This window comes from Pseudochaenichthys georgianus, chromosome 10 (assembly GCF_902827115.2).
Source record: "Pseudochaenichthys georgianus chromosome 10, fPseGeo1.2, whole genome shotgun sequence".
In the NCBI taxonomy this organism is placed as follows: domain Eukaryota; kingdom Metazoa; phylum Chordata; class Actinopteri; order Perciformes; family Channichthyidae; genus Pseudochaenichthys; species Pseudochaenichthys georgianus.
In genome coordinates this window covers 11,765,400-11,789,474 of record NC_047512.1, presented here as the reverse complement: position 1 = coordinate 11,789,474, position 24,075 = coordinate 11,765,400, and the positions used below count along the sequence as shown (strand labels likewise).

Genomic DNA, 24,075 nt, shown 5'->3' with positions numbered 1-24,075 from the left:
AGTGTAGTGTGCACAACTGACCAAAAATAAGCAATGTCCTTTTTGAGTACTTTTGGCTGTCTTTATGTGTGTTTGGAATGACTTTAGAAAAGTACTCGCTGTTCAGTCCCTTTTTCTTTCCAATTCATCCAATTTCAACTTACAGCCATTAGTTTTGGCATCTGGCAGAAAAAAAACTTTGAGGAGTAAGGGAGGAAGTCAACAGCTCAGTGGGTGGAAACACAATACATGCCTTAAGCTTACGAGCTTGATGCACGTCATTCTTTCTCTCCGTGCTCTTCTCTTTTGTTTGGTCTCTCTGTTTACTTGAATGATCACTGACTGTCCTCGACTTGATGAAGTGTAACTCTATAGGTTTACAGAGTAGAGGCAAACAATACATAACATTGTATGTATAAGAGGAAAGGGATGTGGTGTATGCCAAGTGTGAATAATAGAAATGGTGGTAAGAAGCAAAGAGAGAAAAGAAAAAATGGAAATATAGAAGGAGACGAAGAAGAGGGGAAACTCTTAGGCGAGAAAAGGGAAGTAAGACGAAAAGAAAGGTAAATCCTGCAGACACAAAATGAGTGAGGAGATAAAAGAAGGAAGACATGTAAAATACAGACAGGATTGAAAAAAAGGTTGTGGTGCGTGTGTGTGTGTGTGTGTGTGTGTGGCAGAGGGGTGTTGGCACACCAGTGACTGTCATACTTCATACGGGGGGACATACAGAGCTGCTCGGTGCACTGGAGCTCCACAAGGTGACTTTCACTCTGCCTGATACTCTCTCGCTCTGTGTTGCTTTATGGAGAAAAGTGATCATAAAATATTCAGCTGTTCCTCTGCTCTTTAGAGTGCTGCTTCTCAGGCCATGCGTGTGTGTTTGTGTTTGTGTGTGTGTGTGTGTGTGTGTGTGTGTGTGTGTGTGTGTGTGTGTGTGTGTGTGTGTGTGTGTGTGTGTGTGTGTGTGTGTATGTGCGTCATGTCTGGACATTTCATGTAATGGCGGTGTGAGTTCTCCCTTTTTTATATCTTTCAATAGTCAGACTTAATGACTAGATACGAATTGAGTATTTGGCTCACAACCACTTCTATAGGTTATGATAATGTCTGATTTCTCATGTTATTGAAACCATCCAGCCTGCGCATAAAGCAAGACTTGGCAACGGAAATCCATAATGGCAATGTACAAATACTAAATACACATCCCATATTCATTCGTATTCATGGGAGGACGTGTCCTTCTACAAAGGTGTGAGAACCTGTAGCCTCGATAGGCAGTAATGTACAACCCCAATGGTGGATTTCTTAGTATGGGTTCATTTGAGCTACAGAGTGAAGTGACTTTGCAGTAAATTGTGGGACATACCCTACATTTCCATCACCCTGAATAATATAGACCTTTGATCTGAAGATAAATGATTCACTGAAAACCTCCCCCTCTTTACAGCATATTTTCTGACTTAGATAGAGTCGCTTTTTGAAAAATGAAACTGATTACTTCTATTAATATCTGAAAATGATCAAGTACTTATCATCTATTTTCATTAATCTTCGTTGTCAGCGGAGAGAAAAAAGTCGAGTCGAAAGATCAGTGAATGAAAACCGCATCTAATTCAACCGGTTGAAAACGGGCGTATGAATAATTATTAATTAATCAGCTTCACATTAGCCTGACATCGCTGCTCTCCAGTACTCACGAGTGTTCACACACACATGCGCCCAGCGACCACACGTGGCTGTGTGCGTGCTTCCCTGTCAGAACCATTAGTGAATGTATTGTGTACTCATGCATTTATTAAAACACTTCTGCATGTTTTCCCCCGTGTGTGTGCGGGTGCCCTTTTCCCATCTCATTGGGATGCAAGGCGAGGGCTCGTTGAGCGAGCGCTGTCCGGGCTAGCGTTAGCGTCATTAGTGCGCTCGTTAGTCCAGTTATGTTGAATCCAAATTACCATTCATCATCACACGGGGACCCATCATTTATTCTGATGTGGCCTGGCAGACACATGCGCTAACTGGATTAACTCATTCAAACACACGCAGACACACTTGCTGAAACACAGTGGAATTCAAAATCAGGCGTTAGCTGTGTGGTAAGTGTTTTAAAATAGATTATATATTATTGATTGAGACATCGCAGGGCATTAGCAATGATTGGTTTGCCCTTGTGAATGCAAATCATGTAAAACAAGACAAATGCAACTGAACAGAGAATAATAAATCAAGAATATAAGCGCGAAAGAACGATTTTTAACTAAGTGTTCAATTGGGGATGTAATTGGAGGCTAAAGGTTAGAGAAATTAGCTTATTGGTTCAAATCTTCAGACCAAGGAGGAGCACTTTACTCTAATTAAGCTACCAAAACGTTGCTGTATAATCAAAACAAGATAATGACACATAATGCATGTTCACCGTACCCACATTTTAATGGCATTATTTGGAGATAATAGCAGTTTTTCCTGCTTTTCTATATGATAATATTCAGAACACACATCAGGGTAAGGCAGAGGAAGGCTGGCCTGCATTCAACAACGGCACTCAGCATTAAAAGTGGCTCTGAGTGAAAACACACTCACTCACTCAGTCATTAGTCGCTACAGGAGGAATGCCTACATCTGCACTGACGTGATTCCGAAGACGAGGAATTCTCGGGACTCAAACCGACAAAGTGGATCAGGCAGGTCCTCTGCCAAATATAAAGACTGTGTTTATCTCATAATTACATTTCCACTTCCGCTGTGTTTATTGGCCTTACAAGAAATGGCTAATACAGTACAGCTTAGACCGGTAAAGGCTTTCAGAAAAAAGGTAACATGAAAGTATGAGGAGGAAAGCCGACAGTGGGGTTTAACGGACATGGGACTTTTTATTGGTTATGTATTTCAGAGAGCTCTTTTCCAGTTTCCTCTCGATGAGTCTTAAAAATAAATGGATATATTTGAAGGAACATCTTTGTTTCTTGATCATGTTTCAGTCATGCATCAATCTGATGTCCTACTAATCCCTTTACTTTGTGTACTAAGTACAAACTGTTCAGGACGTACAGTTGTTTCGCCTGGGTCTGACCTTTGCAATGGAGACAAAGAGTCTCTGTTTTTGTTGTTTTCAATAATTAGCATTAGAAGTCAAGTTACAAAGTGTGTTTGGAAACTTTAGCGGTTTCATTCCAAAGCCTTCAAAAGCTTGCGTTGAGTTGAAACGACCTGTGACGTAATCACGATGAATCTTTTTGTTTAACAGTGAGCACCACGATACCCACTGTCGTGCATCAAAAACATTCACCATTTGGGAAATCACTAGTTGAGAATATTTGAGCAGCTGTCATTGATTCTGAGTGGGGTTTAATGACGAATACGTTGGGAGACCCTGGCCTGCGATGTGTTCATGACTTGAAGTGAAATAATCGTAAGAATATCTGTGTTTGTCGTTGACAGAGGGACGGTTTCTGTTTTCATTTATGTTTAAAGGGCACCTGTTTAAGCATTGCAGTGCGGATACCTTTGAAACCAAATCTGTTTTCATGTAACGTAATCAATTATCCTAATCCCTGGCAGAGCTTCACAGAACACACGCCGAGGATTGTCAGTGCATTGAATCTGAGTCAATCAAAGAATAACACTGGCTTTAGCAGCTTGATTTGTTGCCATGAGGTCTGTTGGTGTTTGTTGTATAAGAACAAGGAGCAGTTACCATTTCATATAGTTTCAGTTTACATGTAAACAATTATTTTTAACATAACCGGATCATTTTGTAAATTAAAAGCACATTTTATATCTTAGGCTTAACCAATGTCTTTAGTTGCCTAAACTTGACCATAAAAACGATGTATTTCACCCTCAGTTAAACATATACAGCACCTGCCATTTGCAGAGAGAAATCTTTTTTAAGTGCTACACAAATTCTGTCATAGACATAACAGGCAGAATTGTTGAATGTTAACATTTGTGGTAGCAAATAGGACTGAAAAGATAAACTTTAATGTTGGAGAAGCAAAAATAACTCACTTTAGTTGGTCGTCTCCAGCATCAAATGGCCATCCACCTCCTCGATCTCTGAATGCTAACTTGCCTTACCTCTCAACATAAAGGGCACACTAATTCCTGTGTTGGCACTTTACGTCGGCATACACACAAAGTATCTACTTCAGAATCACCCTATATGAACAGAATTCTAAGAGATACGGTGCTGATCATTCACACCTTTCACCGGTAGAGACTCAGCTAAAGGGCAGCCACGATGCTTGATGTCAAGAGACGCTACATGAGAGTGCTTCTTCATTTTCCCACACAGTGTGTCGCTTCAAATTGCACAACATGGTTTCAAATGGACCCACAACAGTAAATGGCAAATGTCTGCATTCCATCAATTAATCAAAGTGGTCCATCAGCCTCTGTGGGTAATGTTGCAGGGAGATCTGAAGTTGATGCAGGAAGAAGCTACGTCTCTGCTTTTGACGTGTTCTAAAACGTTATCCCTGCTGTGCAGAGAGCAGCCTCTGACCTTGGGTTTGAAGCAACACAATGCTTCTGTAGCAAAGCCTCACATTACAAGCGTGCTTCCATTGGAGAACACAACAATGTTAATTCATTATTGTGGTCACGAAAAGTGACTGTTGGCAAGTCATCTTTTGTTGGCTTGCGGACAAGCCAAAAAGTTACTTTAAGAAATTGAATGGCAATTTCCCGGACTCGCTTTTCTAATCTCCGGGCAATGGAAGCATGCCTAAAATCACCGGAGCATGCTAATTTCCTTTTTTAATTTTTCACTGTGGCATTAGTGGAGTTTATCTTCATCACAGGCCAGTGGGAAATGACTGGACGGATATTAAAGAAGAGGAAGAGACGACCCGCAGGAGGGGTCAAGGACCCGAAAATCCTATATTGCGATATCCTGATACATAATTACGTTATTTAATTATTATTTGAACGGTAGGTATCTAATGTTTCTAATCTACTTACAAGCATAGGACACATAAGCATGTTTCCAATTCAAATGAAAAAGAAGGTATAAATCGTACCATGAACAAAATCTAATAACGTTTTAGTTCTAACGTTTTAGTTCTAACGTTTTAGTTCTAACCCAGTCGGGGGCTCGGTCCTTACTTTGATAAACACTGTTCTGAGTCTATCGGACAGCCTTGGTGGTCTGGAAACAACAAAGGGCCAAATTGAGTCATTCAGTCAGACATTTGTCCCATCAATAATGAATGCCTCCCTCCTCCCTTTCCTCTGATCCTTTCAATCTATTTTCTATCACGGGTCTTTCCTTTTTTTTTACCCGCTAATGTCACAGAACTGTTTCGTACTGCTTTTTGGTTGCAGAAAAACCCCTCTCTCTTGCTCTTTGATGTGCTCTACACCTTGTCTCTGTACTCCTCTCTTGTGTTTCTGACTTCAATAAATGGCAACGTTGAGCGTCATGTTGTCTAATCTGGTGTTTGGCTTTGTCTGATCTTGTATCTGTTTAATGCATCTTTCTGTCTCTGAGGTATCTCTCTCTTCCCTGTCTGTTCTTCTGCCTTGCCATTGCCTCTCCCATTTCCTCATGTCAAACAGCAGATAAATAAATGATGTCCAGGAAAGTGTCTGCTTTTACAAAACCAATACCACTCTCCTCCTTTCATCCCCTGCACATGAATCCTTCCTTCTTCCCCTTTCCATGTTGTGAACACCGTCCACCTCAGCCCAAATCTTTCTTGTCTCCGTCGGCAAAAGAAAGAGAGGACAGGGCAGTAACTGCAGTCCTTTTTAGGACTAAATAAATCATAGCTCAACACTGGCTTGCTTTTACAACACTGATCCTCCACTTTCATCCTGGCAGCCATGAAAGGGAGAGCAGAGACAGAAAGAGACTATCTAAAGACATACCGTAAGAGTAAAGGATATCAAAGGAAATGGTAGATGTAAAAGGGTCTTATAGTCATATTCCTCTTTCTTCCTAAACCTCTATGGGATGTGAGACTCCTCTGTTGAACCAGAATATAAAGGTTAACGGCAATCGAAACTGCTTTATTCTGAACTTTGAGATGTTTCACTCATTATGACTAATATATATTTTATGTCATACATGATGTATTTTACATACGGGAGAAGCCCTCTGTACATCTCAAAGGAGCGGTAGAACATATAACATTGAAAACCACGAACAAGTGGGGCTTTCAGATCTCTGTAAATGAAAAATCTCAAATCTAACTTTGCAATTCTATTTTGAACAATACACAATACATGGCAATCAATTTGTCCACAACGTTAAATGACAACGCCTTTTAGCTGCATGGAAAATACATATACATGTAATCAACTGTTGTATAAATCTATTCGAACACACCACATCATTTTGAAATGTTGTCTAATTTAATAAAATCCAACATGATTGTTGAAACAATCATTAGCATTTTAAAATGAACCCGACGCCCCAGTATTCAGCTTTGAGTCATCAACGCTGCTACTGTGAAACATATTAAGCAGCTCAGATAAAGCCTAGTCTACCAAGAAACAGCGGCTAATTAAAAATGACTAGATTAATTAATGTGGAAATGTGTTGGTGGTGCACACACACAGCTTCGTGCTTCTTTCAATTAGCACACTAAATTAACACAAATGGCTGACACACACAGACACACACAACAAAACATGTGCATTCCAGCCTACATAGTCTATTCTACAAAACTCTTACAATTTCTAATGAGCGCTTACAATGGAATAACACACACACACACACACACACACACACACACACACACACACACACACACACACACACACACACACACACACACACACACACACACACACACACACACACACACACACACACACACACACACACACACACACACACACACACACACACACACACACACACACACACACACACACACACACACACACACAGGTATATATCATTCAAAGCTATCTTCATCTTAAAGTTCCATCATGCCCTTTTTTTTGGACTCTTTGGACCAGTACTGGAGGCATACATGTGTGACTTTGAAATATTAAGAGAAAACACACACAAAAGAACAGACAAAACAGATGGATAGACATACACACACAGAAACACAACCAAACACACATGTTGTTGGCAGGCACACACATGCTGACTTATTCATATCCAGCTAAAGCATACCTAACTCAAATGGTGCCCTAACTAGTGCTTCAAATAACACATATTTTCATTTTGAATTGTTCTGTTAATTAATCTTCCAAAATATTTCAGAACATTTTTGATTTAAAATGTGAAAAATACCAATTATGAGACCAAGATGAAATCTTCAATATGACTTGCTTTGTTTCACCAACAGGCAGAAACCCATGTATTCCCTTTACAATGTCAAACGGTTTAAAAAGAAGGACACATGTCTTTCGTTGTCTGTATAAAGGTATACAACTCAACTGGTTCTCACAATGATAGCAGGACATGAGCACACACACACACACACACACACACACCCACACACACACACACACACACACACACACACACACACACACACACACACACACACACACACACACACACACACACACACACACACACACATACCTGATGGTGCAGTCACATGACCTCCAATCACTGTTATCTCGATCAATCCATTTTGCACTACGGTCACGAAAGCAACCCGAGACCACACACAGAGTGTGTGTGTGTGTGTGTGTGTGTGTGTGTGTGTGTGTGTGTGTGTGTGTGTTAAGATGCTTGAAATGGAGATCAGTCCAGCAGCAGAATTGCTTACTGTCATTCATGCCCTTTGCACACGAGCACAATCGCTTGCATGCACACACATAGGACAAACACACACACACACACACACACACACACACACACACACACACACACACACACACACACACACATACACACACACACACACACACACACACACACACACACACACACACACACACACACACACACACACACACACACACACACACACACACACACACACACACACACACACACACACACACACACACACACACACACACACACCTGCCTTTATTAAAACGTCACATTCAGTGAATATACTGTGTGCTGTCATGCTGTCTGCTGTGAAAGGGAACGGCTGCGTATTTACAGTGAATTGTAAACCCTGCCGAGCACTCAGCTGTCAGACTCTTATGAATTGCTAATTTGTTGTATCTCGCGCTGCCGATCCCCCTCGCTCCGGCCCCTATCACTTCCTTTGTGCACCGAGCAAAAACATGAGAAAGGGAAATAACAAAACTTTGCTTAAGGTAAAAAACCAGCCTGAAAGAAAGATGATCAAATAAACCTTCCATTGTAGCATCTCAAGTAAACTAAAGCTGACGTGTTTCGAGTACAACACAGACATCTCCAACATGTACCATGACTCGCTGTGGTCCACAGAGTAAGCTGCCTTATGTTGAACCACTCTCCTGTTTCCTGCTCTCTTTAATCACTCATGTGAACACATTAGGCAGTGCCACACTGCGCCAGGAACCCTCACACCTACAGCAGCACGACACCCATCAAGCAGAGGCTGATACTGCTGGGGGACTCACTGAGCTTTCACATTACAAATCCATCGCTTCTACTCTATATAATTATGATAAATGTGTTCAGCCCTGTCCTTAATCACATCATGGTAAATAGAGTGATTTCCAGAAACACATGTAATTGATACAATGCTTTCAATAACTGTCTATATAGGATTTTTCTTTTGCCATTTCATATATCATTCTGGAAAAAGACCGTTGATTTTGGTGCGAGCCACATTTTTCAATTCTCTGATTTGCGTTATGTCCTAAAAATAAATTGTATTCATTTTTACATAAATGTCTCTTCCTTAAAAAGCCTGTCTGAAAAAATGCTTCTGGGTAGTGAGGATCTGTATGTGATAATGAGACATATTTCCCTCCAGAAGCAGCCAATTAGAGTTCTGGTCTTCTTTATTGGGAATAACACAACACAACCTCTTTCCGTTCCAATGTCAACTTTAACACCTTCTTGTTAGATTGATGAGTCTGTTCCTGCGGCTCTCTCTCTTTCGGACCTCAACCATGTCCGTGTAATGACCATCATTTAGCCGTGTTCCGTGTAACGTGGGACCGGCGGACGAGCTCTGGGAGCTGCTGTCACATTTCTCTCCTTTTTCTGAGCTCGTTTTTTTCCAATCATTTTGTCGTTTCCTCTGCTGGCGTGTCCCCTTGTTTCCTTAAGTGCCCAATTCTGTCTTTATTTCTCTTTTCTTCAACTACTGCTTTTTTGCTATACAGTTACTCTAATAGACATATTAAGCAAACATACACGTATAAATGCCGCCTTGCCAACAACCCTTTAGACAAACAAATGAACATTCTTATTACTGTAGGTTACTTTTTCTGGCTCAATGCTTTATAAAATCAAGGCAAGACATTTTAACTTTTATATGTTTTAGTTGAAAAATGTATGTTTGGACAGTTTAGTTATTGTAATGAACTGTAGCTAAGGATTTGATTCAAAGGCACAACCCACAATGAAGCTGCATCTGCCTCTGTGTGAGAGCAAATGCAAGCCATGGATACACACCCACACACACACACACACACACACACACACACACACACACACACACACACACACACACACACACACACACACACACACACACACACACACACACACGCACACACACACACACACACACAATTGTGCAAAATGATGCGCGCCTGCAGACACAGAGGTGTGTTGCACAGTCACATATCTGAGCATAGTGACAAATGAGCAGCTATAAAAATGTGGACAGCTCCGACGCACAAACTTGCACACACCTACACACACACACACACACACACACACACACACACACACACACACACACACACACACACACACACACTCAATCACACACACACACACACACACACACACACACACACACACACACACACAGCTGGAAGCAAATACGCATCAACATATCCCTGTATACAGAGGGAATCACCTGCATGCACTAGCACACATGGTGCAGAGAAAGTGCAAACCACAGCAGGTGGCTGGCACTTTTTCTTCACTGTGTGTGTGTGTGTGTGTGTGTGTGTGTGTGTGTGTGTGTGTGTGTGTATGTGTGTGTGTGTGTGTGTGTGTGTGTGTGTGTGTGTGTGTGTGTGTGTGTGTGTGTGTGTGTGTGTGTGTGTGTGTGTGTGTGTGTGTCAGTGTATTAAGTCAAGGACAACACATTTGCTGGTCAATGAACAGGTACACTGCGCTTCATCCTTGCTAGCACTTCACACAAACACTTAGACGTGGACCTTAGCTCACACACACATAGGCAAGGAAACCAAAAAGATCATTCAAAGAAAATGAATTTCTCAACAAGATGATGTTCAAGCTGAAGTGTTCTTATGTTGAAGACGTTTAGAACACGTATATATAACGAGAACCATTAAGCAACGAGGCAGAAAAGTGGATTCAGAAAAAGAAGCATGGAAGGATGAGCAACTGAATAAGACAGAAAACAAATCTGATACGGAGAAGAGGGGAGTGCAGGACAGACCCCTGCTCTACGGAAAACATGAGAGAGAGGAGAGGGGAGAGAGGAGAGGACGGGATGAGAGAAGAGGGGAGAGAGGAGAGGACGGGATGAGAGATGCAGAAGTCAGAGTGAGAGTAACAGGGTTTTCCTCTACTTACAGAATCTCCAGATCGCGCAGCGCTCGGAAAGCTCCATCTTCGATGCAGCTGATGTGGTTGCTGTCCAGTTGCCTGCACCGAGCACACACACACACACAGACAAACACACACACACACACACACACAGATGAGAGAGAGATGAGAGAGAGTCAGGCGCAAGTCTGCAAGGTCCGCTCAGCCGGGGGTGGGACTAACGAATGAAGGGTTCCGTGTGTGTGAGGTGATACCCCAGTAAGTGGGCTTAAGTTAGCAGGTGGGAGACACTGGCGTTAACTCTCTCTCCCACACACACACCCCCCCCAACACTCACACACACTCTGGGGAAGCCCAGTCCAGACGGAGGCACACACACTCAGGTCTCTCACCTCAGTGCTGATATGGCCAGCCCTGAGAGGAGCAGGAGAGGAAAAGGAGAGCTGGAGACGAGACCAGTGCGCTGAAGTGGCCTGCCCGGCGTCAGCCTATCACCTTCCTCCCCCGCCGCACGCCCAACGCACACTGGCCGCCGTGAGAGAGAGGGACGAGAGAGGTAGACACAGTGAAGGAGAGAGAGAGAGAGAGTCGTAGCTGCTAAAGCCCACCCTGCTTGTCTGTTCTGTAAATATTAATTGCATTTTCTCTCTTCCATCCTCCTCCTCACCCCTCCTCCCGATGTCCTCTTTTATTCTTTTCCCCTCTCTCTGAAGTGAAAGAGGGAGTAATTTCATTACATTAGGCCAGCCAATCCATTAAGGGCCTTTTACCGGCTCTGTCACTGAAACAATTTCATTAAAAGGAAAGCCTCCGTAAATCAACCTACCGTCACGACTCCACCTCTCTTTCCCGTTCTCCTTCCTCTCTCTCTCTCTCTCTGCTTCCCTACTCTTATTCTCTCTTCCTCTCTCGCCCCCCCCCCCTCTTCCTGGCTTGCTATACACCTCACTCACCGGACTCCCAGATGCACCCTGCACCCCACTGTCATCCATCCTTGGCTTTTACTTTAATTTGCTCGGCTCTAGGTATTCAGCCCCCCTTCCCGCCATATCCCATCCCTCCATCCATGAACCCAACAACCCCAAAACCTCCACTCCTCCCTCCTTCCTCCCATCCTTCCATCTCTCTGTCCTCCCCCTCTCTTCTTCTTCTGCTGAGGAGCAGGTGGATGTATTGCAGATATAAAGGTCAGGCATTTAGAAGTATCTTCTTATTTTGTAACTCAACCAGGACAGATGAGTGGCATTTAGGCTGGAGCAAACTAACACACACACACACACACACACACACACACACACACACACACACACACACACACACACACACACACACACACACACACACACACACACACACACACACACACACACACACACACACACACACACACACACACACACACACACACACACACACACACACACACACACACACACACACACACACACACACACAAACTCAGACAGGTGGACACGCACAGAATCATGAATGAAAAGATGTAACCAATACAAGCAGAAATGCACGCACGCACGCACACAGACACACACACACACACACACACACACACACACACACACACACACACACACACACACACACACACACACACACACACACACACACACAGCATGGATGGTTACTGTCTGCTTTCCAGACACTAGCAGATACAAGCATACCACTCCACCTTAATCTTCTCTTCCTTGTCCCCTTCCCCATCTAATTTCTCTTCCACGAGATCCCTCCATCCCTAATCCCTTTTTCTTTGACTTTCATCCCCTCCTTTTCTTTTTCCTCCCCCGTTTCTGAGCATCCATCTTCTCCATTTTTCATGTTCTCTTCCGCGCTCCATTCATAATCCTTTTTTTGCTCCCTCTAGTGCCCTCTCATCTCCTCTCATCTCTAATTCCCCTTCACCTTTTCTCCTCTCACACTCCATCTATCCATTGCTAATCTATTTCTCCTTCCTGTTTTCTCCTTTTAAATCTCCTTTTTCTTCTTTTCTACATAGCCCGAGTGTCTGCTCGGCACACTGCAGCACCTGTTGTATCATTCATGTCAGAGTTTAACCCAGAGGAAGTTGGTTACCCAAACAGGAGCTGGATTGCTTCTGCAGGACTGAAGAAATGACACCAGGGCTTCTGGAACTAACTATTCTGTGGTATGCTTTTTAAAATGTCCATGTGTGTGTGAGTGTGCAAGAACAAAGTGAGGCGTCAATCCTCAGAGTATCTGAAAAGGTTGAGTGCACCACAACTGGACCGAAACATTAAGCTGCATTTCAACAATCAAAAGGTTAAGAAAGGTTTTTTTTACTGACTTAAGGCAAGACTTGTAGGAGTATACTCTTACTTTGACATGTGTTGTGTGCGAGAGGCAGCACTGGTGTGCACCACAGGGTCATAGATAGCCGTTTGGGTGGAAATCTTTCATTTATTTCTATGTGATAATGGCTGACTGCTGGTGGTTAAAGGTTGGCATGAGATCAGTTCGGATTCAAGAAAGTAATTACCAAATAACTCCAACAGGAAAAGTTTGGCTCGCAACTAAATTATTTGTGGCCGTCCAAAGGATTCCAAAGACGGAGGAGATGTTTTGATCTGCTTTGATGCAATGCAATTATATTCCAGAGATAACTCAGAGATAACTTGTTTTCAGGCTTACCATGCCACACTTGATGAATTGAGCACCATTTGTAGAGATTGCTAAGGTAATTGATGAGGAGAGTTATGTGTTATAGCAGTAAAAGAGTACTCCTTCAGGGTTGTGGGCTCTTGTTAAAAGACATGTTTTTGAATCGCTGAATACTTTCTTATTTTTGGGGATTTCTTGTTGGAACTTGTTGGAGAGCTGTGAGTGTGAGCATCTGTTAAATTAATGATTTTTTAAATATTGTCTGGGGTTCATATCAACATATGGCTATGCCAAGTTTTTGTTTAATGTAATTAAAAGGCATTATTTTTATTTTTTTAGATAGTCAAACTGGCACACAGCTTGTGCAGCCATATGGAGGCACATGGCACAGCCACAGCGACTGTATTTATTAAAGCCACTTTATTTTCAATAGTGCTTTTTTGAAACACTGAATGGGAAGTAAAGGAATTGTGATATTGTTGTCTTGTTTGATTTTTCCATGTCATTTAAGTTGCTAGTAACATAGTTTGCCCTCTATGTTGCTAGGCAGAAAGTAAGACTGTCGAGGTTGGTTAAGAGGAGGATAATGTAGCCTACTGTAGCACATCTATGCAGGAGCTGACCCGTCCTGCAATTATTGGGGTGCGATTGGGGGGTTAGGCAAGCAAATCTATCACAACACTAAAATAAAGTACGATTGCTGTGTTCATTTACAATTGCTGTCTACATCTCACTTTCTTATGTTTAAACAAAAGGATAAGCAGACGCATTAAAACAAGTGCTAGGGTTCCACCATTACACGTTTTGACTGCACCTCTCTCCATGTCCACAAAGTCACCACTGACACTCGTGACTTCTTGATGCGAGTTTGGGGGATTCCCAAATCTCTGTAGTTACCAAAGACTGTAAGACAAGTGGTAAGATGTCTTCAACTCTGTACATAACTCTACAGAACGGTGTTTTGATCGTTTATCATTATCACTATGCTCCTCACATCTATACTTTTAGTAGAATTGAGAGTTACAAGTTGATTCATATTGGCGGCCATGCACTTCATCTTCCGTCCTCATCCTCCGCAAACGATTCCATCATCTGTGATATGATTGGATTCCTCTGACAGCTTTGTTCACCAAGCACCCTGATTAGCAGTGACATGATTGGTATCAATCTGGGATGAGAATGGTGTGTGTGTGTGTGTGTGCGTGTGTGTGTGTGTGTGTGTGTGTGTGTGTGTGTGTGTGTGTGTGTGTGTTTTCCATATGTGTATCATTGTGTTGCATGCAGATCCCTTGAGTCTGTGTGTGTGTATGTGTTCAGAACATGGATGTGTGTTGCAGGGGATGGGTTGGGGGTGCAGATTTTACTTTATTTCATAGAATTAGTTAGTTTAATCATGTCTATCAAAAGGCCTATTGGCAGACTGATTCAATGCTTCCCTCTGCAACCATCTGGAAGCACACACAGCAGCCCTGCCCCTCCATGAATCCATCAGTGAGCAACCACTACTGACTGAGTAATTAATGAAGGACAGAGGGGGAGAAGACGAATAAACTAGCAAGGCTAGGCCATCCAATCCAAAACTGCTTCATCAAATCTTCCTCAAAAATGATTGTAAACAGTACACACTTCTAATTTGAAATGACAAAAACGGTGTCCCATTTGCGTGTTGAGGGACATGTTAGTTCAGAAAGACATCACATCATTAATAGTGATGTTTGAAATATGTTGAATAAACAATGTTGAGTGCCTTTTATTTCAACACTTATGTCATGCGTGTGTTGGTCAATGGCGGCCATTATGTGGTGACTCACAACCAAATCAACTACTTGATTAAAAATGATTGCAAATCGCCAAGTTATTGCATAGCTCTGTTATTTGAAGTGCGCTTATTTTACTTTGGTATTAATTTCTAGAGTGTGTGGAGCGAAGAGAGGATTTAAGCGTGGGAGAGTTTAACTGCTGCTTATTCAATAGTTATTTAAATGTGGACAATATTAATGAATATTTTTGGTCTTTAGCTTTTGCTTCCGCTAAGATAATGACCTTTTCTTATTGACCAATAGAGTGGTGCAGTGAGGAGTCCTAACACCCGGAAGTGAGTTAGCATGTTACCTCTACGGGTTCCCTCGTCTCAGAGTCAATATGATTTCGTCATAGGATTTTGGAAATTGAAGAGACGGATCACGTTTTGTTCTACAATATTAAATACATCAGCAGTGACCTCACTGGTGAAAAACGATGGTTGTTAACAAGTGGCTGAATAGGACTACAGAAGTTGTCGAGGACGTTGTACGCCATTATGCCGAACACGTAAACACTCCCGCTAAGTTTGTTTCCCCCCTGTTCTGCTTGAAAGCAAACCTGCGCTCTTGCAAACTGTTAAAACAAACGCTTCAACTTGTACAATTTTTAACATGTATTTTTGAATATCGATCTTAATTTGACGTGACGTTGAAGTCGTGCGACCCTGCTGTAGTTCGTTTATAGCATAACGTTAGCATTTTGCTTCTTGCGATTAGATTTATGAATAGACAATTATAAAGTAGGGTAGACATCCCTGCACCACTCTATTGCGGATTTCTATCCTCCACAGTTTCTGTTTTTTTTAACACGTTTCTTTTGTTTTGTCTGCAGAGGTCTATATAGACACATACCACACAAGATGAACAATGTGCAGATCAGTAAACAAAGAAAAACAAAAACACTTGGGTTAATGGGTTGGAGTGGAAACTGAAGAGAAGGACGAGCGAATGCTGGGGAAATGGAGGAGTCAGCAGAACTGGTGAAAGTATTCAAATAAAAGGTACAAAGGAAACGGGGCAGAGAAGAGGTCTACCACAAAGACATTGTGTTCGAATGAGAGAGTGGATGATAAGAAGAACTAAGGAAAGGTGATCTGCTTGAGAGAGGAAACAAAAAGAACAATAGTGGAGGAGATTGAAAAGCCGAAAGGAGAAGAAATGAAAAACGTAACATGCAAGCGATACAGTAGAAAACAGGAGGGGCAAAGGGTGAGCAGTAGATGTAAGTGGATTGAGAATAAAGATCTGAAATGACCTCTCTATTCCCCTGCAATTAATTATCTTTAAAACATTGTGTTTGCATTTATACACATCTACCCATCGCTGCCTGCCTCTATCTAATGTGTTTTTATAAGTGAGACAGTCGATGCTGGTTTGCTGAGCTGGTTGATAACCTGCAGTACTGCACATGGCAGATTAATGCAGGTTGGATGGACATCTCTGTAATGGCTGATACTGCAACCTTCATACAGTGAATGAGGATTGAACTATAAAGGGTTGGACTTCCAAATGACTTCTGTGCTTTTAGTGATGTTCAAGGGTACAGGAAGCCATCAACATGGTTTATAATTGTAAGGCCATTGCTGACTTTGTTCCAGGCTGCGATTGGTACAGTAGTCAAGGACACCAAGTGGCTTTCTGTCCAAACCCTTTTTGCGTATATCGAATTAGACAAATTGAATGTATGCTTACATTTGCCTCCAGTGGATTTATGATTTGTATAACTCTGTTAAATAAACAGTGAAGAGAAATGGAAGCACATTCGTCAAACATTGAAGTTCAAGTTAAATGAAGGCAACCCTGCGAAAATCTAATTTGCCGGTCCACGGGAAAAATAGAAGTGTCTCTGTCTCTGGCTCCAAGTAATCACTACACTTGAAGATTGTGCTCTACTTTTAGTGAGCTAAAATAGATTTAAGATTAAAACTGAATCCAGAATCCTATCGCTGTGAAGGAAAATGCAATGAGCCTGTTTTGGTACATAGGTTGCAGTTTAAAGACAGCTATTGACATGTCCTCCCTCCGTTCCCGGTTGGACACAACCTTTAATGAATTAGCCACATCCTGTGATTTGAGTAAGTGCGCTGGGGGTTGGTGTGAGGCAAAGAATGATGGGATTCTGAGTAAACCATTTCAGGAAGCAGGCTATCATGTCTTCATTTGTCTTCCTTGCTATTCTTTGCATATTGGTGCAAGGCTTTGAATGCTTGATCGGGGAAGAAATGACACGGTGGAGTGTGTGTGTTACAGTACGTGTGTGTGTGTGGATGAGCATTATCCCTTCTGGTGTCACCTTCATTTAAAGCTGAACTGCTCTGAAAAGGATGGCTATTATGAATCATTCCTTTCTATATCTTCAAACACACTTTCTCTAGATATATGCCCGGCTCTAGCTGTCCGTTGTTGGAATTGTGGTAAACATAAATAAAACAACTGAAGGCAAACATCTGCAATGAGAGAGAGAGACACACGACAGTGCTGGTAGGCAATGTGTGTGTGTGTGTGTGTGTGTGTGTGTGTGTGTGTGTGTGTGTGTGTGTGTGCGCGCGCATGCAGCCAACACAATGTTCTCACCTCTCTCTGAGGCGCTGTAGTAATAATTCAAACAAACGGCCATCCAGCACTGCATTGTGGGTAGGGAAGCGTGAAGAGTGGAGGCATTTTACGAGGGAGAAACGAAAGAAGGGGATGACAGGAAGGAGGAAGGTAAAAAAGTGAAGCCATGGGGTTTTTTGTGGTTACACCGATCGACTGAATGGTTGTATTGTTTGTCGGAAGAAACGACATATTACATTCTCTGGACACATTCCTCACAAGCCACCTGAAGTGATGTGAGTGTGTCGATTTACCCGTTGGGGAAAATTAATTATATTTTATCACTATAAAAAAAAGAAAATGTGTAAGAGAGGCAGATGGAAAACACGCTCGAATATGAGGACGTGATGGCGACGGAAGATACAGAGCGTGTGTTTGTGGGCACCGAGGTGTAATGTGAGGGCATATGAAACAGCTGTATCTTATCTGATGCGTCCATGCTTCTCTGTGAGCCATCGACAGCTACATGCCTCGAAGCACTGACTCACATGTGCTGCGACTTAAGCGTGAATACAACAGCACACACAGCATCTGTGGCCGATCACATTTATCTCTGCTTCTCCTCACCGTAAAAAGGAACATTTGCAGTGGCTTCTGAACATTGAAGTTAAACCTTTATATGAGTTTCAAGAAAGTATGGTTAAACATAAGTTTGCTATTATGTAGAGTATTATTTTCTGTACACGTATCTTGTGTTTTCTATAAGATAGCAACATGTGCATGACATTAAGACATGTTGTGTTTTTTCTTGACACTTTGTGCACCGTATTTAATTTGTTATGTTTCTGTATTTGTGTTTTTGCTTGTTGTTGTTTTCAATTGTCAAAAAAGTCTGCAAAACTTAAAATGCGTAAACACTTTCCAAACAAATGAGTGAATGTTTATGTTTATGTTTTAGTGCTATTTGATCGTATAATATGGTGTGTTAGTAAATAGCACTCCAATTTGATTTGATTTCTCTCTTCATTTTATGTTTTACTATTATGTATTATTCATTTTAAATGTGAGTATTAATCGTTTGCTGATGTTCTAATGTTCGCAAACTAATTTTCCTCAACTTGCACCCTGAGGGAATTTAACGAGTTGTCATTTAAGAAAGGTACTTGAAACACTTGAAACAGCGTTGTGAGTTGTTGAATTGTATTTTGTATTATTTATTTATTACACTCAGTGTCCGTCGAAACATGGCATAAGGAGGTAAATGTACCTTTCAGAAAGAATCCTCTGTATATCTTAGAAATCACACTCAGAATGACGGCAACATCAATCATTAGCATGTAGCTAAATTAGCTGGAGTGCTAATGGTTTTAGGTCAAAGGAGCAAGTATAAAGCAGAAACACACGATATCGGAAATACACGGGTGTTGTTAACAATAGGACTTTTCTGGCAAAACATGACCAGACAAAACATGATAAAAACAAGATTAGATTATAGAAAATCAGATTAAATAAGATTAGATGTGATAACTAGAGATGTCCCGATACGATCACGTCATCGGGGATCGGAGCCAATCACGTGATTTTCAAAAGATCGGAATCGGGAGAAAAAAATCGGGGATCGGGAATCTTTTTATTTTTTTTTATAAAATATTTTTTTTTTATTTAATGTTACAAAACAAAAATGACGTCTTAAAGTCATCCTGAGGACTTAAAATTACACAACATCATGTATGTTCTGCTTCTGTTGGACTTGTTTTCAGACCTGGTTATTCCTCTCAAAGCTGGGAACAGAGTGGGCGCAGTGTCTAATAGTAGCAGTAAGCTAACGAGAGGCTACGTTCAGCTGGTGACTCGGGAGTCGGGACAGAGAAAATGTCAGGAGTTTGGAAGTATTATAAAATTGAAAGCGAAGGCAGTGTAACAGCCAGATGCAATGTTTGCAAGGTGGTGGAAAGAACAGAGCTACGTTCAACACGACCAATCTAACACGCTACCTGAGAAACGAACACCAACAACAACACGACGAGTACACAGCGGCCAATCAGGGAACGGCACTGAAACAACCGACACTTTCAGAGACTTTTAAAAGGAAAGAGAAACTGCCCCAGAACAGTGAAAAGACCAAAAAAATAACAGCCAAGATAGCTGAATTCATCGCGTTGGATGGCCAGCCGTTATCTGTTACCTTTTTTTTCTCTTAATGCATTGCATAAAGATCGGATCGGGAAAAATCGGTATCGGCAGATTGTCAAAATCAAATGATCGAAATCGGATCTGGAGCAAAAAAAGGTGATCGGGACATCCCTAGTGATAACATAAGCCTGCAGACATGAAGTAGAGTGTATCATACAGTAGGAATTCTGACACGGTGCTTTCTGCCTTTTCGAACTCTACATTTCCCTTTATCATCTATAGTTTGACTGATAGGTTGGGTTTTCGGGAATGACAGGACCAGCAGTCAGCACAATGTATACTGTAGACGAGCATGCATTATACACACACAAACACCTACACACAGATGTACGGCATAGACCTGTCTCCTTAGATTAGCAAGAGACTATAGTAATCGTATTTGCCAGATTCTTGGCCGTTTCAGCAAAGCAGTCAATCTGATGGTAGGGTCGAAAGGGTCTGTGTGTGTGGGTGTGTGTGTGTGTGTGTGTGTGTGTGTGTGTGTGTGTGTGTGTGTGTGTGTGTGTGTGTGTGTGTGTGTGTGTGTGTGTGTGTGTGTGTGTGAGTGTGTGTGTGTGTGTGTGTGTGTGTGTGTGTGTGTGTGTGTGTGTGTGTGTGTGTGTGTGTGTGTGTGTGTGTTTGCATGTGTGAAAGTAGTGCACTAAATGGATACTATGCTGGCCACCAGGCAGCTTGAAAGGGAGCATCCGAGAAAGAGAGTGAGATAACGACGGTACCCTCTGAGAAACTAGCTGGTGAGAAAGAAAGGCAGAGAGACACAGATTTGGAGTGAGTGAGAGGGACAGGGGAGAAAGAGAGAGCGAGGGGAGATAGAGACAAAGTGAGAGGGGGGGAGAGACACGGGAAAATCAATGCTGTGTCCACTAGGGACAGAATGTCATGAAGGTTTTTTTACTCTGTGGTATAATGGAGGGTTGGAGCCTTTTACTGCAGGAGTCACCTTGTCTAATGGAGGGAGGGGTGGAGGGATGGAGGGGTGGAGGAGGGTGGGAGAAGAAAAAGAGGGAAATACTGAGGAAAAGCGGGAGAGAGGGACAAATATATCAAATGGAGATTGCTAGTTACTGTAAGAGGAGAAAGGCAGGAGGAATGGATGGATGGATGGAGAGAAGAAGTAAAAGGAAAGAAAGATGGATATTGAAAACATTTAAAAGTATTTAAAGAAAGAAAGACAAGAAAATACAAACGATTGACAGACAGCTAATGGGAAAAGAGAATGGAAGAGAAATGGATGATGGGAGAGAAGGGAAAGAGGATAACGATGTAATGGCAGATGAGGGAACGGAGCAAACAGGAAGACAAGACATTTTGAAAGGGAGAGAAACATCGAGGGAGTAAAAAAGGGGACATTTGTAAAAAATAAAAGATGAGGAGAATAAGGAAGAGGAGAAGGAGGACGTTGCTGTAAAACGTCAAAAAAGAAAGTGGAAGAAATGTATGATCCATAGAAGCCCGAGTCACCCTAAAGTGGGCAGAATCAAAGCTAAATGATTCACTTTGTAGGTCAAAGCAATTTAGTGCAAAACATTTTAGAGAGAGAAGAGACAATGTTACCGTCAAACTTGATTGATGTGACTTTATAGCTTCGGCAGACAGGGTTACAGCCGTGTTAGCACTGGGTCTTGTGTCACACTAGACTGTAAGGGCAGGGAGTGGCGTGTATCCAATGAGAAACCTCTGAAAACTCATATTGAATTGTACCTGCTGTTTATTGGAGCTGCTCAATGGGCCGCCCGTGGGACACTGCGGTTATAACGGGCAGCTCTCAAGTGTAGATGTGTGTTAATGAATGTGACAGGGTATTACTGATATAGAGCTTGCACGGTCAGCATACCTACACCGGAGGAAGTGGTTGAAGACTAGGATTTGATTTCTGTTTGCTGGCACTGAACTTTAAATAGTTGTAAAATACTCGAGTGAGGGTACGGACATAGAGGTCAGGTGCTGTGTAGCATTTCATTTGGATTGTGTCCGATTTGAGAATGGAGAATGGATCAGAGGTTTGGAGCAAAGCCATGAGGTCATACACTCCTTCACTTACATTACACACATGCAATAACCACATTGAACGGAATGGAGAAGATGTACAGGAACGTTCAGGTCCATTTCACTTAGGAGTAATACATGGTAATATTCTCCGGCGGCCATATTGAATTTAGATCACACTTGGGAGTTGTCTAACCTGAAGAGCACTCGTGGCTGTCACCTAACTCTGAAACACTGTTACATCTGAAGCAAGATGCATGTTAATCATTCTACTAACTGCCCTAATTGAAAAAGTGCTACAGTCGAAACACACATCTCGAAAATGCAAGGACACATTGCTTCAAACTAAAGTGTGATAACATGGATGTCCTGGGAAAGATATCCAACTACTTGCTGTACTTTCATATACACATGCTTGGTTACTTTAGCTAAGCAGTGTCTTTGCGTGTGGGGAGAACTGTTGGGTTGACTGTGGCAATCCAAACCTGGAATTTACCAACAATTATTTATCTCACCTCGTGATTCATCATTTATTAGCTGTTCTGGAGCTGTTTTATGGTCACTTTTAGCAGATGGTGTTTGCTTATTTGTCGGCAAACTGCAGCTAAACAGCAATTTCACCACACTTAATTGTTACTTTGTAGCTGTTGTGGATCTTTCATTCTTATGACATCTTGATTGGCACAACAAAGTGGAATACATTATTATGTATGTTCACCCAGCACCAGTCCAGTTGATACATAGGACAAATATAGTTGGTATAAAACAATATCCGTGACCAATCTGATGCAATTGGTGATTTTTTTGCTTCTACTGTAAGTTGTGGTTCTTTTTATCATATTTTTATTACCAAACGCAGTCTTGTATATATTCTTCCCATACATGGCATAAGTCAAAAAAGTGAGTTTGTTATTGTTTGTTCACATTGCAATGGGATCCCAACTAAAGACAGCCCGTATAATATGATTACAATCCTCTCCCTTTATTCAACTTACTATTTCATTTAGCTGAAGCATATTTATGATTTGTTTTTCTTTACGCAGTCTACATCTCTGGTTGTGAAATGAGGCTTTCAGAAGGATGGATTATTATCTTTTTGCATCATGTAGTTATAATACCCTGCTCTGATTTTCTATCCCATCCTCCATCCCATCCTCCGTCACATCAGTCATGACTGATAAAACACAATTGCAAATTTACAAAGAGGATATTTGTTGAGCAAAGCTGATTTTCTTCTCAGCTTTATTGTCCAATATTCTATTCTATATCGAACTCTCTCGCTTTGAGGACATTGTTTACCCCCAAGAGTCTGTCTAGTAGATTCCTATGCAGCATCAGAAAGGATTGATCAGCCATTATCGATGGGAAGCATTGATTGGCCAGCGTATTGATCACACTATTGGGGATTAGGACGTCATGAATAAATGACAGGGGGTATTGAGCGCTTGATGTGAGGACAACACCTCTCTGGACACGAGGAGAGGAGAGGGAGATGATAAAAAGGAATAAGATGAGAAAAGTGGGAATATTAGAGAAGGTGAGGAGGAAAAGGGAGAAGTGATGAAAAGCAGAATGATAAATAGAGTCAGATGGAAATAACAGACACGTCATGGGAAAGTAATCTAAACTATGTGTTTCCGAAATAAGATTTGATGCCATGTCTAATAAATAAGAATTTTCTTGTTATACATTAGATGTTACTTGTTAGACGCTTTTATCCAAAGCGACTTACATACTAAATACTGTGGACAATCCCCACAGGAGCAATTTGTGGTCAAGTGTCTTGCCCAGGGACACAACGACATGCTGACTGCAGTGGGGTTTGAACCTGTGACCCCCTGATCCGAACACCAATGCACTAGCCCACTGCGCCACACGCCTCCCATGATACAATTCAAAATATGCAAATCCCCCCGCCCTTATACAGCTATAAAGTCGGGCCAACAGTCTGACAGTAACACATACCTACAGTATATATAATGTTTACACTGAGTGCTACATTTAAAACCACATTATTGATGGTTTTATTCCATTGATTGGAAAGATGCATGGGCTTTATATTATACACTTTCCCTAAAATGAAGCCTGACATGTTTGATACTGTATGTCTGACAACTTTTGGATTTTAAAAATACATTTAGCAAGTGAGCCACCAGCTGGTGAAGGAGAATTAACGAATATGCTGTGAGACGAATTCGCCTGAGAAAGTCAGGGAGAAGACGGACGTTCATGAAAGCACCTCTAAACGGGTAGTTGGGAAAGAAGGAAGACAAAGTGATTGTGCTTACAGGTTCTTGACATTTGTAATTCCTCTGAAAGCTTTCCGTGGAACCG

The 24,075-nt window shown here is 41.8% G+C and overlaps 1 protein-coding gene across 1 annotated transcript in view; it reads right to left on the bottom strand.

Moving 5' to 3' along the window:
* Positions 1–24,075, bottom strand: part of slit3 (slit homolog 3 (Drosophila)) — a 231,783-nt gene that overhangs the window by 79,110 nt on the left and 128,598 nt on the right. The window contains exons 5-6 of the mRNA XM_034092676.1: positions 24,030–24,075; positions 10,622–10,693 (exon numbers count right to left, since the gene is read on the bottom strand). The exon at positions 24,030–24,075 is cut by the window's right edge and continues 26 nt beyond it. Coding sequence (XP_033948567.1) covers positions 10,622–10,693; positions 24,030–24,075 — 118 coding nt within the window. The remainder of the gene's footprint in view (positions 1–10,621; positions 10,694–24,029) is intronic.